The 14,708-nt window shown below is 41.1% G+C and overlaps 1 protein-coding gene across 1 annotated transcript in view; it reads right to left on the minus strand.

The window, feature by feature from the left end:
• ZNF804A (zinc finger protein 804A) overlaps nt 1–14,708 on the minus strand; it is a 204,301-nt gene that overhangs the window by 28,852 nt on the left and 160,741 nt on the right. The window contains exon 2 of the mRNA XM_053409279.1: nt 13,677–13,820. Coding sequence (XP_053265254.1) covers nt 13,677–13,820 — 144 coding nt within the window. The remainder of the gene's footprint in view (nt 1–13,676; nt 13,821–14,708) is intronic.

The following is a 14,708-nucleotide window of genomic DNA, read 5'->3' on the forward strand; positions in this document are numbered from 1 at the left end:
GAACAGAGGTAGGAAAACTTTTCAAACCACATTCCCTTATGGAACCTGTAGTGAAATGGGAATGCGCCATCCCATGCCCTCCTGTCGTCCAGCCCCTCACTTCCACTGGCACCAGAGCATCCCCCTCTCACCAAACTCAGCAAGAACCAGGGTGTTCTGCAAGGCACTGCTGCTCGTCGTTCCTTCCCCAGGGATGGGAAAGATAAGCAGCAACACTGCACTCCAGAACGCCTCTCTGTTGCCAGTGAGAGAAGGGTGTTCTGGTGGCGGCAGAAGTGGTGCGGCGGGATGGGCGCCTCCTCTTGCACTTCCATCATCATGGGTGGGCTGCCTCTGGATCTTTGTACACATGCTAGATTTCAGCCATGCAGTAGTAGCCAGAGGGTTCTACAGACACTCATTCAGCTCTCTGTCCATAGAGGCAAGAGGCTTTGTCATAGTGCAAGGACACATCCCAGCCAGACAAAAATACCTGGGGACAGGGTAGAATAGGACTAGAGAATTGTATGGCCTGGGGAGACCAGGGGCCTGTGAGTTCCAAGAGCCAAATAGAAATGCTCCAGAGGTTCTCCATCCTAGTCTGACGTTCTCCACCTTGCACTACAATGCTGCCCCCAAATACATGGACATTTGATAAGATTTGACTGACTGAAGATGGGTCGGGTTCTGCCTTTAAGCTACGTGTAAAGCAGTCCCGAGTCATATTTGCTCACAGAAGAGGAATGGCAACACCCAGAACAGAGGTATGACACTCTGAAGTGGCCAACTCTTAAAAGCTGACAAGGGCTGTCAAGGTGTCAGAATGAGAGAAAAGCCTGCACAATTAAGCTAACTCATAATGCATTCTCTTGAGAGGAAAAATGTGACGAATTTGTTTGGGGGCAATTGTGTTTAATAAATAGATGTGTCACTTGCTGCATAGTTACTTTCTAAAGCACCCCATTAAAGCATACTAAAGGCCAAAACCTCTCATACCCCCTGTCACATTAAGCAACATGCAGCCATTACTTCATATTTCAGGCAATTTTATTGTCTGTGATAGCACTTAGAATGGGGGAATGAAATGGGTTTCTCAGCAGTGCACTGCACAGTTTTCATTGCAGACATCATCAGAGCAGCCTGCTCACAAAGACAACCATTATTTTATATTTCTACTGTTTCTCCTACAAAACACACGCACACAATACAAAATTGATCCAAATTGCTGATTTCAAAATCTGTTCACTTTGTAACAGTAGGAGCAGCAGTTTTCTTCCCACTCGAAATGGTCCAGATCTTTTCTCCCTTACCATGTCATCTTTGCCTTAAACTCCTTCTATCGTTTGTATGTGTTCAGTAAATTATTAACACAAAGCACATGTGAGTTTAGTCATCCTGAGAACATAATGCCATATAACAGACACAAGCCTTGTGCTACACTGTAGCAAATGTACTTATATGATCTCGATATCTGATTTGAAAATACAGGCAACTTTAAGTGAGTTTACTAATAAAGTTTGTTCTTGCATCCTAAATGAAGAGGTTCATGTTACTCTACTGCTCAGGTAAGATTGTAGGCTAACAAAAAATACTAATCTGTGACTTTCAAAGGCAATTCCCCCCTTTTTTGTTTTGTTTTTAAGAATGTGCAAAATCTCTTTGAGAAAAGTTGCTAGACTTATTATTATTTAATAAATTTCTATACAACCCTTCATCCGAGGATCACATGACGGTTGAAATTGTTCAGACTTCCCGTTAGATCTTAAGTTGTTTGGCCCAGGCAGGATCTGTCAGGCTTACCACTCCAATTTTGCCTTACACGGAATTCAGTGGCACTCAAGAGATGTCCAAATAAATCACAGGCAACTTCTGCTAGTCTTATCAGAACTCATTCAGCCTCCCTCAAAACTCCATGGATAGATTTTGGGAACACAAATTAGACTCTAAATTGGCCCACACTTTCACTTCAAGTGAAAGTCTAATCACATTCCTGTGGCACATCAAATTCCAGCTGTGATTTGCAAGGAAGCTTGTTGAATCATGGAGGCAAAATTGGAAGAGAAAAAAAATCATAAGCAAGATAATCAAGAGAATGGTATGACCCACAAATGGAAAGCTTCTTCTCTGAGTTTGCAAGTTCTGAGCTAGCCCCAGAGCCTATCTGCAGCTCTCTCTACCCCTTTGTATGAATGGAAGAAGAAGAAGAAACAACTGGGACATCAACAACCAGTGATCATAAACACTTCCACGTCTCTACAATATTGTACCTTATAATGGATTTTAACTACATACTGCTTTAGGAATGAGACTTGGCTAAAACACAGTATAAAAAAGGGTTGTATCTAAGTCATATTCAGAGTAGACTCACTGAAATCAGTGGGTGGAATCTAAAGTTGTATGAGTGAGCTTCCAGTTCTACAATGGCACTTCGCCTTCCTCTTCTCTCTCCTGAAGCCCACACCCACAAATCGGTTTGAGAGGGTCACAGAACCCTCTGGAGCAGTTTTAGAGGGTGCACAGGATGTTGAAGGAGGTAAGTCCCATTGCACTAGTAGAAATCCATTTCATTTACTCACAGGCCACAACCACCAAAGTCCATTGACTTAAATTAGTCTACGCTGAGTAAGACTTGGCGGGGGGATGGAGCTCATGTTCTGGCCCTTTGTTGTTATGATATTTGTCACATGTTCTAGACCTGACTACCCTCTCCCTGGAAAAGTGAGCTTCAGGATTAACCCTGGCTTAAAACATGCCGATGTATGGAAAACTTATGCCAACCGTGAAAAAAGTCTGCTGCATAGAGTGGTGAAAAAAGAGAAAACATTGCTATTCTCGATATTGCTCTGTGATGCTGTTTTATTGTTTTAATGAAATGATTGTTGTTTTAAATTGCTGCTTTTGATTTTAGCTGCTCCATTCGAGTTGAAGAGAGGAGCAGACATGCTTGCAAATCAACCGATCAATCAATAGCTGTTGCTTCTGATTCTTCAGCAAATTTTACTATCGTATTTCCATCTCTAAAACTGCAAGGGGCAGTACTTCTGTTTTTGAAATGAAAATCCTAACAAAGGCCTTCAGTTGATGAGAAAAGCACCACGGGAGATTTACGCATTCTCACAAAGTGTATAGTGCAGGCTTCCTCAACCTTGGCCCTTCAGATGTTTTGAGACTACAATTCTCATCATCCATGACCACTGGTCCTGCTAGCTAGGGATCATGGGAGTTGTAGGCCAAAAACATCTGGAGGGCTGAGGTTGAGGAAGCCTGGTATAGTGTCTGCTCTTATTTATGTTCCCTGAACCACAATTGTAAGTGCTTCACTAATTCACCTAATCTGGTGTGGACAGATTCACCTAATCCATTGTCCCTTTGTGCATTTGGAGTTCGCATATCCATTGAAGTGAATGAGGGAAAGCATTGTACGGAGCGGAGTGCTTGCATACATAGAAAGCTCCTGTGTCTGCGCTGAATCACTTGATTGGGCTGCAAGTATGTTGATTGTAATTCATAGGCAACACCAAGCATTAGTCAAGAAGAAGGACTAATAGCTAATCGCTTTTAAAATAGGAGCTGGAAATTGTGTTCAGGCTAATTTCCTTCATTCCACTGCTTCTCATGTCAATACATCCTGTGGGATTGCAGTGGTCGACAGTGCTGGCTTATACTTGCAATACCAACATTTCAGAAGAGCCGTTTGCCAGCATACGCTCAGAGATGACTCAGGCTGGCCGTTGCACAGCCGCTGGGCATTTTAATGTAGCAGCATTAATCATTAATGACCTGGAATTAATATTATTATTTATTATTCATTATTTGTAATGCAGAGGTGCCTAGGAGGCCCGGTCAGATCTAATTGAGGCTGAGAGAACAAAGGGATGGTGTAACACAGAGGCAGAAGAAAGGCAAAGATAATAGAGGCAGGAAGCTATGTCAGCTTCTATTATTCATGTGCAAAGAGGTTGCAGGACTCCGTACAGGATTTCTCGCAGGCCGAAGTGTAAGTAGAAAGTTCAAGCTTCTACATTCCAAAGGAATCAAAATTCAGAGCCCACTGTTGCAACCCCCAAGCTGTATTTTTCTTGATAAGGAGTTTGAAGATTCTTGGTAATGGCTGTGGTCCTCAAGCAGCCTTGTGAATTTCAATCAGAACTCAGCAGGCACAGAACGGATGCTTAGTGCTCTGGCCCAGCCCTTGGGATTGTGTCATCCTAATATAATAGTGTCTAAAACATAATCAGATTATTCAGCATGAGGGACAAAGGCAAAAGACACGAGGCAAATGTATGTGGGATGCATTATTAATAATGCAACTGCAAAAGGCATCACCTGGTCTATGCCTTCTAGGGATGTAAGAAGGCAGTTATCTCCATTCCAACGTGTATTCATCGCAATCAGAGCTGTTTCTGTTGTGCTGCACTTTGGCTTCCACATAAATCTAGATGATTTGTCTCCTTGTCAGCTCTCACTGAATTCAGTGCAGTTCATTACAGTGGTCCCTCTGGTTACAGACGCTTCAGGTTACAGACTCCGCTAACCCAGAAATAGTACCTCGGGTTAAGAACTTTGCTTCAGGATGAGAACAGAAATCCTGCTCTGGCGGCACAGCGGCAGCGGGAGGCCCCATTAGCTAAAGTGGTACCTCAGGTTAAGAAGAGTTTCAGGTTAAGAACGGACCTCCAGAATGAATTAAGTTCTTAACCCGAGGTACCACTGTATGTCATTAATTACATTATTTCAATGCGAAGAAAACATCAGAAAAATGAGGCAAGGGAATGCCATTATTTACATATCTTTTGTGGATGAAAAACAGCAGCTACAAAGAACACTAATTATATCTGTTTACCTGATTTCCGTTCCTGACCTCAAACCAACATGCAAGCTGCAGGAATTTCTGCTCCCATGTCCACTTAGAGCAGAATTCCCTGCCACCCCTAATACCTGCCTCCCCTAGCAGTGTGGGTACCACTTCTAAGCAGAAACCTTACATCCTACTGTCATCCTTGTTGGGCAACATGGATCAAATTAGGTACAGCCTATCCTCTGCTTCACCTAAAGAAGACCCTGTATAAAAGTTGAGGAAGCTAATGGCAACCACGCTCCTCAAGCCTCTGAGGAACACATGGCTTGCCATTGCCCAAGAGAGGTCCTTTCTCCATGCCCTCACACTGGCCAGTCTTGGCGCATCAGTTGGATGAATGCTCCCTTCACCACTATACTGTTTCAGGATGTTCACCTTGAGACGGACCAGGAAGATCGATGAGACCCAATGTCAAGTTCCACTCATTTAAGAAGGTACCTAAGTGTTTGGGCCTGCCACTGTATCTCAACCTAAACTATCTCACAATATTTTTATGAGGGTGTGGGGAATGCAGACTGAGGGATCTACCTTATCGTTGTGCTCCTCAGAAGGAGGATGGGTGGCTGGGAAAGAAATAATAAATGAATGTAGGTTTCATAATACTCAAAGAGTATGCAGCTACTCTGTAAAATAGTACCCAAATAGCAATGCTTAAAACATAGGTCCAGGATAGAATGGCTGAAAGAAAAAGGAGAGAATCCAATACAGCACTAAGAAGAATGTTCTGTCAGCAGAAGTTTCTGCTTGTGCAACAGAATGTCCCCCTTCCTCTACCCATGTCATCCCAAATCTGTCATAGAGGTTGTCCCCAACCCTCTGGAGTAGATTTGGAGAGTGTGTGGAGTACACGTGGAGGAAGGAGAGAAGGGAAGTCCCATTCTGCAAGCAGAAATCCATACACTGACAGGACTCATCATTAGAGGATCACCCACAGTCGTGAACCATTCTGCTGTGAGATCCCCAAATTCCCATGAGAGACTTGAATGATTAATCAGGAACACAGAACAACCTGAATGCCTCTGAACCAATGTATCTTTATTGGTGCATTTCAGCATCTAATCTTGGGCTGTGTGTCTGGTGAAGAACTTGCTCGATGGAAAAATATCTGTAACTAAATATATCTGTGTGTTTTTTCTTATAAGAATAAAACCATTTATTCAACAGAGCACCTGGATTTAGATATTCTGCAATTAAACACTGTTGCTGAAAAAGGCAGTGATGCACAACAGAGCCCCCAAGAGGGCATCCTTTTACTCCAGTCACTTGCAACGTAATGGATGCCCCTTATTTCCACTTGTTCCACTTCCAGGGAATATAATGGATGTCTCTTATTTGAGATACCACACCTCTAAGAGTCCCTTGCTTTTTGAAATATTGATCCACCTGCTCTAATTCAGGGTCACAATTGATAACTGTCTCTTTGCAAAAGCACAGGCTTCTTGCAGTACGTTGGAGCTGAAATTTCAGAGGTGAAACAAAATCAATGCATTACCTCCCTGCACTTCTGCAGCAATTCCAGCTGCCAGATCAAAGTTGCATTGGGCCAAAGTATTCAGTTTTGGTACTGGGTGGTGGTGGTGGTGAGTGGAACAAAAATACCACTGGTGATTGGATTAATCTTGGTGGAAAAACACTGAAGAACTTTTGGATCGGAGTGAGTGGGCTGACATTAAAAGATGAGGCGGCTGAGGTTTCTTCTATTTTCTTTCTTTCTTTCTTTCTTTTTAATTAGGGAAAAGCCCCCCACCAAACTTTGCTGCTTCAGCTACCTAGGGTAGTCGAATGACATTCTGTTTGAAATTTGTGACCCATTAACCAACGAAGTGGCATTACATCATGATGTAGCATTCTTCCTTATGTATTAGGAAAGCATATGGGGAGTTGACTCATCTAATCCAAACTTCTTGGACCAATGTGCAGATAGGACCATTCTTTGATTTTGCCTGCCTGCTGGAAGTTGCTGTCATCAATTGCTTTCTTTTCTTTTTCAGTGTATGATGTCATACGGTGTCACTGAATAACATCAAAGGCTTTCCTATGAGCTCCAAATCCTGTCTCTCAAGAGCTATAATTCAGTTCAATCTCATTTACTCCTGTGCAGCTGATTTGTTTTAAAAAATTCCTCTTCCAGTCCACTGTCTCAACAATTACTGTGTCTTCACCACCATTATCATGGATTTCCTTTCAGACTTAGTGTTCTAGTCACATTTTCTGGATTTCAGCAGAGTTGTAAGTTAAGTGGAATTTCTCTTTCTTCACCTTCTTCAAGGTCTAGCGCTGTCCTGTTGCTTTGGCAATCTTACCTTACTCAAGGGAATGCAAATGTCAGCAGTTTTAAGACGGTGTGGGAGGGAAAGCTAAAGAAGCCTCTTGACGCAGCTCTATTCCTCCCCCTCGTGATTGGCACAATTTATGTAGGTAATAAACAGGCAGAAAATGACAGCAGGTTGCATGATTATAATTTCAGCAATTAATGCTGACAATGCTGTGTTGAAACAAAATCACGGAACAAACAGTACTGCATTTAAAATGGACAGTACAAGTAGTAGGACTTGAGGATATTTATTGTCTAGGTTTTCAGACCATTGTAAGAAGAGTCCTGCTAGATCAAGCCAAAGACCCATCTAGTCCAGCATCTTGTTTTAACACAAACAAGGGAAAGCCCACAAGCTGCACCTGGGTACAACAAGACCCTCCCACCTTGCGATTCGCAGCCACTGGCTTTCAGACAGTGGAGGTCAAACATAACCACTGTAGCTAGTAGTTGTTGATAGTCTTAATCTCCAAGTATTTGTCAATTTCTCTTTTTAAGCCAACCCCCACAACTTGCAGGAGGGCATTCCTTGGTTCGTGCCCTATGTCAAGAAGCACTTTCCTTTGCTTGTCCTGATACTAACTTTTGGCTCCATTGGATAGCTCTGGATTCTGAGAAAGGGAGAAAAACATTTCTCTACCCACTTTCTCCAAGCATGCACAATCTTATGTACTTTTATTTTGTCCCCTTTGAGCTTTTAAATTTAGAAACATGGTGAACAAACACCATAACCTTTCCACGTAGGAGACTAACTCCGTCCCTTTAATCATTTGGGTTGCCCTTTTCTGAACCTTTTCCAGATCTACAATATTCCTTTTTTTAGATGAGTTAACCAGTACTCCAAAAGTGGAGCACCATCTTAGATTTGTATAATAGCATTGTAAAATAGCCATGGGAGGATAGGAATCAACTTTAAAAGGGGAGTTAGATATTTTATAAGCAAGGTATTTTTATTGTTTGTAATCTGATGTTTTACCTGTGAGAGACAGAAAATTATCTCATACCCCCCCCAAATGTTACTTAATTATGCTTCTGTTGGGGCTTCAGAAAATGTCATGAGTAGCAACTGCTTTGGGGGAATGGGGTGGACTGTGTTATAAGGCTTAAACAAAACTTGAGGAGACTTAGTAGATGGATTTTGCCAAGCTGTCTTAGTTAGATAGCATGTTGGCTGGCTAGAATGTTGCCTACCCATCAGAAATGGTGCCAGTTGCCCACATATTGTATTATCGATTGAGCATTGGAATTGCACAACATCCTTCTAAAATTAATTTATAATGCAGAGGCAAATGATAACAAAAAGTTTTTTGCAAAGATCCTGTTCATTTCTATCCAAGGAAAACCAGAAGAACCTGTTTTCCGTGGAGTCACAGTGAGCAGAGAAAGATGAGGAGGGAAACCACTGTCTGGTATTGTATGCAATAAAAGTTATTTCCATAGTATCAACAACACAATTAGTTCCTCATTCTGATTAGGGAGAAGCTTTTCCACTGATGTGGTCTTGTGCAACAAGAGAAACTGAGCTAAGTTTCAAGAGATGACAGCAAACTTTTTGTCAAGGAGTTCCCAAATGCCATCACATCAGCTGCCTGACTGGGCACGAGGACAAAAGAGACATAAAAGAAGAGATATCTTGATTTGCTAACAGATTTAACAATAATACTCCGTACTTCCCTAGGTGTTTGGAATGCTCCACATTGATGAGCTCTGGTGTTAGCCAGCAATTTTCTGACAAAGATGGGGCAGCCTTTACCAACTGACTGTTGCAACTAATTGTTTGAAATAATGAGATGCCATTTAGGAAAAGCAATCAATAGCAGAATGATGCCAATTAACTTCTAAGAACTAAGGTCATGATAACAGGGGGAAAGCTGGTACCAGAGATGTCCAGAAGACTCTTAGTTCCAAAACTCCCCCAAAAGGTATAGAGGTGATGAATCCGTTCTTCCATTGAAGTCCAGAATTGATTTTTTAGTTTTATTTATTTGAAAGATTTAGATGCCACATCCTAAAGACATGTTCTTAGGGCAGTCCCAAACAGATTAAAAATGTATGTAGTTATTTAAGAAAACATACAAAAACATCACCCATATTTTTTTTAAAAAAACAAATTATATAGAAGGAAGAGATTAAAAGGCCTAGGGAAATAAGATATTTTTTACCGGCCACCAAATCCAAATAGCATTTCAATAAAGATTCCTCAACCCCCACCCAAAGTTTTATTGATTGGTGGTGAAGAGTCATCCCACAACAGTTCACTAAACGTGTCTGATAAGGACAGTGGTGGATGTACTAGGAAAGGAAGGGAGGAAGGGAGGAAGGAAGGAAGGACAATGAGCCAACTATCCCTTTGAGGTTTGGTAATCTAAAAAAAGCTACACTTCCCAAACTGTCACAGTGGCAGATTCCCGTGACACAAAATTTATGTAAAAACTGAGAAGGGACAGAATACCCAACAGTTCAAATGACGTAAGTAGAATAAAAAAACTGCTTGCCCCCATTTTTGAAAAGTATAATATCAGCAGAAGTGAGGAAACCGCAACAATAATGTTATTGCTAAGAAAAGCCTCCATGAACAAGCCAGGCCTCCACAATTTGTGCCCCACCAGCCATATTTAGCATCCAGAAATTTCCACACAGAAGCATTTTGCTTGTCAATTTCAACACTGCTTCTACCCTCAGCACCCATTTTGAGCCAAAATACAACATTCTGGTGCTCTTCCCCTAGGTTGCAAGTACCTCGCCATTGAGGTGGGTGTGTCCAGTCAAATTTAGCTGCTCAAGCCACTCTTGCTCCTCTGATTTTTAAAAATTGAAATATTTATTTATGACTGCATCACACGCCCAGCTTGAAATAATGGGTTTCTAGCATGCAAAGATGCTCTGCTGCTTGAAGAAAGATGATTGCGGTCAAAATTACAAAGAAGTTATTTGCTTTGCATGAGCTGTTGTCTCTCAAGATGGTTTTATAACACACTAGTTTATAGGCTGAGGTAGTCCATGTGGTGCTATCCAGATGCTGTTGAACTAGAACTCCCATCATTCCTGGCTATTAGCCATGCTTAGATAGTAGTTGTAGTCTGTGATATCTGGAGGGCAGCACATTGGCAATCTAAGTTCAATCTTAAAACCTATGTCTTCCTTATTCACAATTTTTTTTACTTGTAATGCAACCTCTGGGACACGCCAGTGCTGCACTATAAAAAATATTCCACTATGACCTCCATAAGAGCTGGAAGAAACATTTTCTCCTTCTGCCCACAGTTGGGTTTTATTTAATCCAAGCCCCTTACTTTCTTGCTATTTATTCCATTTTGTCAAATATTTATACAGGATGCTAACAGGTAAAATAAGGTATAGTCGTTTTTCCTCCCTTAAATATCCTGTTTATCTGTCTCCAGCAAGATGTTCAGTTCTCCACACTTCTATGTGAATCATAAACCACTTAAGGGCTGAGAGATAAATTTGTGTGCTAACAGATTCATGTTTACTTCTGCTTCAAATTAAAAAATGGAAAGGGGGGGAAGAACACAGCAAAAAAAAATAGTGTTAGGTCAAAAGACATTTTCACTGGAATACAAAAACAGTACTGGAGGAAATTAAATAGGATGAAAATGCCCCCCCCCTTATTGACCCATTCACATGCAGTAAAAATGGGGGGGCATTATGGTGAACTGGGGGTGTATGAGCAAAAGTTGCCATATTTTACAGGGAGAGCACTTGCTGTTTGAAAGCACAGCTTCTTATTTTTCTTATAAAGTAAAGACGTCCAAATTGTGGACCTGATCCTTCAGACACATGTAGCCCTCTAGCCTGCATGGCTACTGTTTGGGTATGATGGGATTTGTAGTCCAGGAACAATGGAAGCGTCACAGGTACTCCACTCCTGCTTTAGGGAAAATGCAGTCCCATCCAAAAGAGGTTTAACTGTACACTATTCACCACCCTCAGTTTTCAACTGAAGTGTCATGAGTTTGAACTCTCAGCTCAGATCTTGTGATCCCATTAGAGGACAATGTGTCAAACATTATTATGAGCTAGACTTAAAAAAACCCCAACCCAAAACATTTAAGAATGTGCACTCAAAATTCCCAGGTAAGTGTCCTTAGAATTGCATCCTGTAGCAATTGGAAGAAACCAATTTTAGTGTACAGTGGTACCTCGGGTTAAGTACTTAATTCGTTCTAGAGTCCGTTCTTAACCTGAAAATGTTCTTAACTTGAAGCACCACTTTAGCTAATGGGGCCTCCTGCTGCTGCCGCGCTGCCGGAGCATGATTTCTGTTCTTATCCTGAAGCAAAGTTCTTAACCTGAAGCACTATTTCTGGGTTAGCGGAGTCTGTAACCTGAAGCATATGTAACCTGAAGCGTATATAACTCAAGGTACTACTGTATTGTTATGTGCCACCCCAATCTCTGAGGGGTGTGAGATTCCAAGGGTACCGGGCATGCTTATCAGGGTTCATGTTTTCTTTTGGAACAATGAGGCACAGCGGGGACTGTGGTGTCTTTATGATATATGGTTTTTTAATGCATATTTACAGCCTGAATCTAGATTGAGAAAGTTCAGAGCATTCAGATTCCAATAGGGTCTCTTGCTTCTCCCATAGGCACAGCAGACTTGGGTCTCAGAACAGAGAAATCAGAAAAAAGAAAGAAACAAAAAATACAAAATACAGAAAAATAGAACTTTAATAAAGATTATTAAAAAAAAACAGAACAGAGAAATCAGCCATGCTCTCTGTCTCTTTAGGTTATCACAGTCAGCTATCACATGGTGCCCCTGACCTCCATTTCTTCTTCCTTGTTGCCGCTAACAGACTGAAAAGGATCCCCCCCCAGCCTACATCACCCAAACTGAAATCATAAACCCCTAAACCCACTTAGAAGAAGGGGCTCCATCCCTACCATTGCTGTCTGGCACTGAGTGTCCTGATGACTCATCTTTTGATTCCTCATCACCAGTCTTTGTCCCCCTAATAACCTACACTCAACTAGCAATCACTAGACTGGCCTGGTTTGTTAACATAAACTGAATTCAGGGGTTCAGTGTTTGGCATAGTTTAACTCTCCAAACCTTGATTAATTTCTAACTTTAATTGGATCCAGGAATTTAGGGTGTCTCGCACCTCACAAACTCATAAGTCACCTTCTTATTTGCCTGGTTTTGTCATTGCACAACTTAAAAGCTTGCATACAAGTAAGACACAAACATCTAAAAAAGAATACCTTAACTATTTTATACGTCTTATATTCTCCGATCTTGGGGTCAACATGACAACAGCTGTCTATACAAGGCAAGCATGTACATTCAGGCCATCTGCAATTACTGTGGATGTAATTGATAAGAAATCAAATCAGGAGAGCACCGAGGATGTAATCACTCATATGGAGCCTTGCAAGCTTTAATCAGCAGATTAATCCATTAACGCTTTAGTTGATTAATTGGTTAGGAGTCCAATATTAATCAGTGAAGGCAAATTTTAATTGATGGGGCTGAGAGTGAAAAAAACCCTTGCTAATCTTCTGAAGCTATTTTGGTTCTGGTGCATCAGAAACAGGGAATAAAATATTAAAGAAGGAACCATTAGTAGTCATGCTTGTTTATTAAATTGTGAGTTTTCACACATCCTTCAGAATCTCAAAGACGCCAGTACTGGAAAGCTTTATAATAGAGAAATGAATTTTAATTACGGTAATTAATTTTACGATTTCCATCCCAACTTTTAGCAACATTTTAAAGTGCCTAATAATATAGGAAAAAAACAGTGCAGTTGTGTACATGTTTACTCAAAGGTAAGTCTGGCTGATTTCAAAGGGGCTGACCTCCAGGTAGGCAAATATAAGATAGTAGCCAAACACAATAAAATATAATAAAACAGCAGAACACCAACACGTGATTAGATGACATCAAAAGGTGTTGTCCTACACTTTCCAATGAATTCCCCAGTCACTTTCCTTATCTCAAAAAGTCAGATCTTTTGCAAGAAGCGGGCTTGTTGATCAAGACTCTATGGTCACATCCGCACAATACATATAAAACACTATTAACCCACTTTAAACAGTCATGACTCCCCCCACCCCACAAATCTGGAGACCTGTAGTTTGTTAAGGGTACTGAGAGTTGTCGAGAGACCCCTATTCCCCTCAGATAGCTACAATTCCCAGAGTTCCTTGCAAAGCGGAATTGAAGGGGTCTCTGTTTACCACTCTCAGCACCTTTAACAAATGACACTTCCCAGGATTCCTTGTGGGAAGCCATGACTGTTGAAGGTGGTGCCACAGTGCTTTAAATATATGGTGCAAATGCATCCTATAATTCTGTAGCCTGAATTTGCTGGTATGTGATAGAATCCAACCCCAAATAGTGACAGTCTGTTAGTACCCTCTTTTTCAAAATGATGTGCACTTGTTCTAACCATAGGTCTTTCATTTTCAACTAGGGTTTCAGGCACAAAACAGCAGTGGAAAAAATAACTTTGCTATTTACATCATTTTGGCAGTCATGAAAATGCAGGCACTTACCTGTTTGTGAGCGTGGTCATAGGAGTTGATGTGATTGTCAAACTCTTGATGCTTATAGTATTGTTTATCACAAAGTTCACAATAGAAGTTGGCTTTAAGGTCTTCCAGAGCCTTGGCGATTGTATTCTCCTTTTCAGCATAATCCTGTAGAGAGGAAGAGTAAGGATTCTTAGTTGTTATTCCAATGTTACAAATATGAGGGATGGGTTGTTGGTTTTTTGTACCGGGTAAGTTAATCAAATTTGTCAACCTATAACTAAAAGCTTGCTCTTACTTGCTTTATCAGCAGAGGAGCATAACATTTTTGCACACTCCAATTTGCACTTCCAACTGACAGCTACCTCTAGGGCTAAGGAAACATGTCTTTTAATCTTATGGAAAAGGAAATAAATAAAATGAATATTTATCTTGCTTACGGCTGTGTAAATGTTAATTTCTATCTGTGGTGGGGGGACGATGATGACAACACACACATTAGTGTGGTCAAAACCTTCAGAGCATAAATACATTTCAGCAGAACACATATGGAAATTAAGACAGTCATTTAATTTGGTTTCAGGGCTGTTTTCAGTAAACAGTAATAAACAAATTGGTGCTTGAATATTAGGAATAAAAAGGGGGGAAGGGAATAAATATGTAGGAGGATGATTCTACAACTGAATAATTATTTATTTTCAGGCTACAACTGAATAATTATTTATTTTCAGGCTACAACTGAATAATTATTTATTTTCAGGCTACAACTGAATAATTATTTATTTTTAAAAATGGCCATAGTTTGGGGATGGGCAATCTGTTGTCGGTGAACTACAACTCCCTTCAACCCTGACATGCCAGCTGCAGCTGATGGGAGTTGGAATCCAACAATATCTGGAGGGTCAAAAGTGCCCCCATCCCTGGCACAGGCCATGCTCTTCACTGGGGTTGAATCAGCCAGTGATGGAAGAAAGACTGCCACTTACTGTGGCCTCAGTAGCATATACAGTATAAAGCAGGGGTCAGCAAACTTTTTCAGCAGGGGGCCGGTCCACT

The sequence above is a fragment of the Podarcis raffonei genome, chromosome 1, assembly GCF_027172205.1.
Source record: "Podarcis raffonei isolate rPodRaf1 chromosome 1, rPodRaf1.pri, whole genome shotgun sequence".
In the NCBI taxonomy this organism is placed as follows: domain Eukaryota; kingdom Metazoa; phylum Chordata; class Lepidosauria; order Squamata; family Lacertidae; genus Podarcis; species Podarcis raffonei.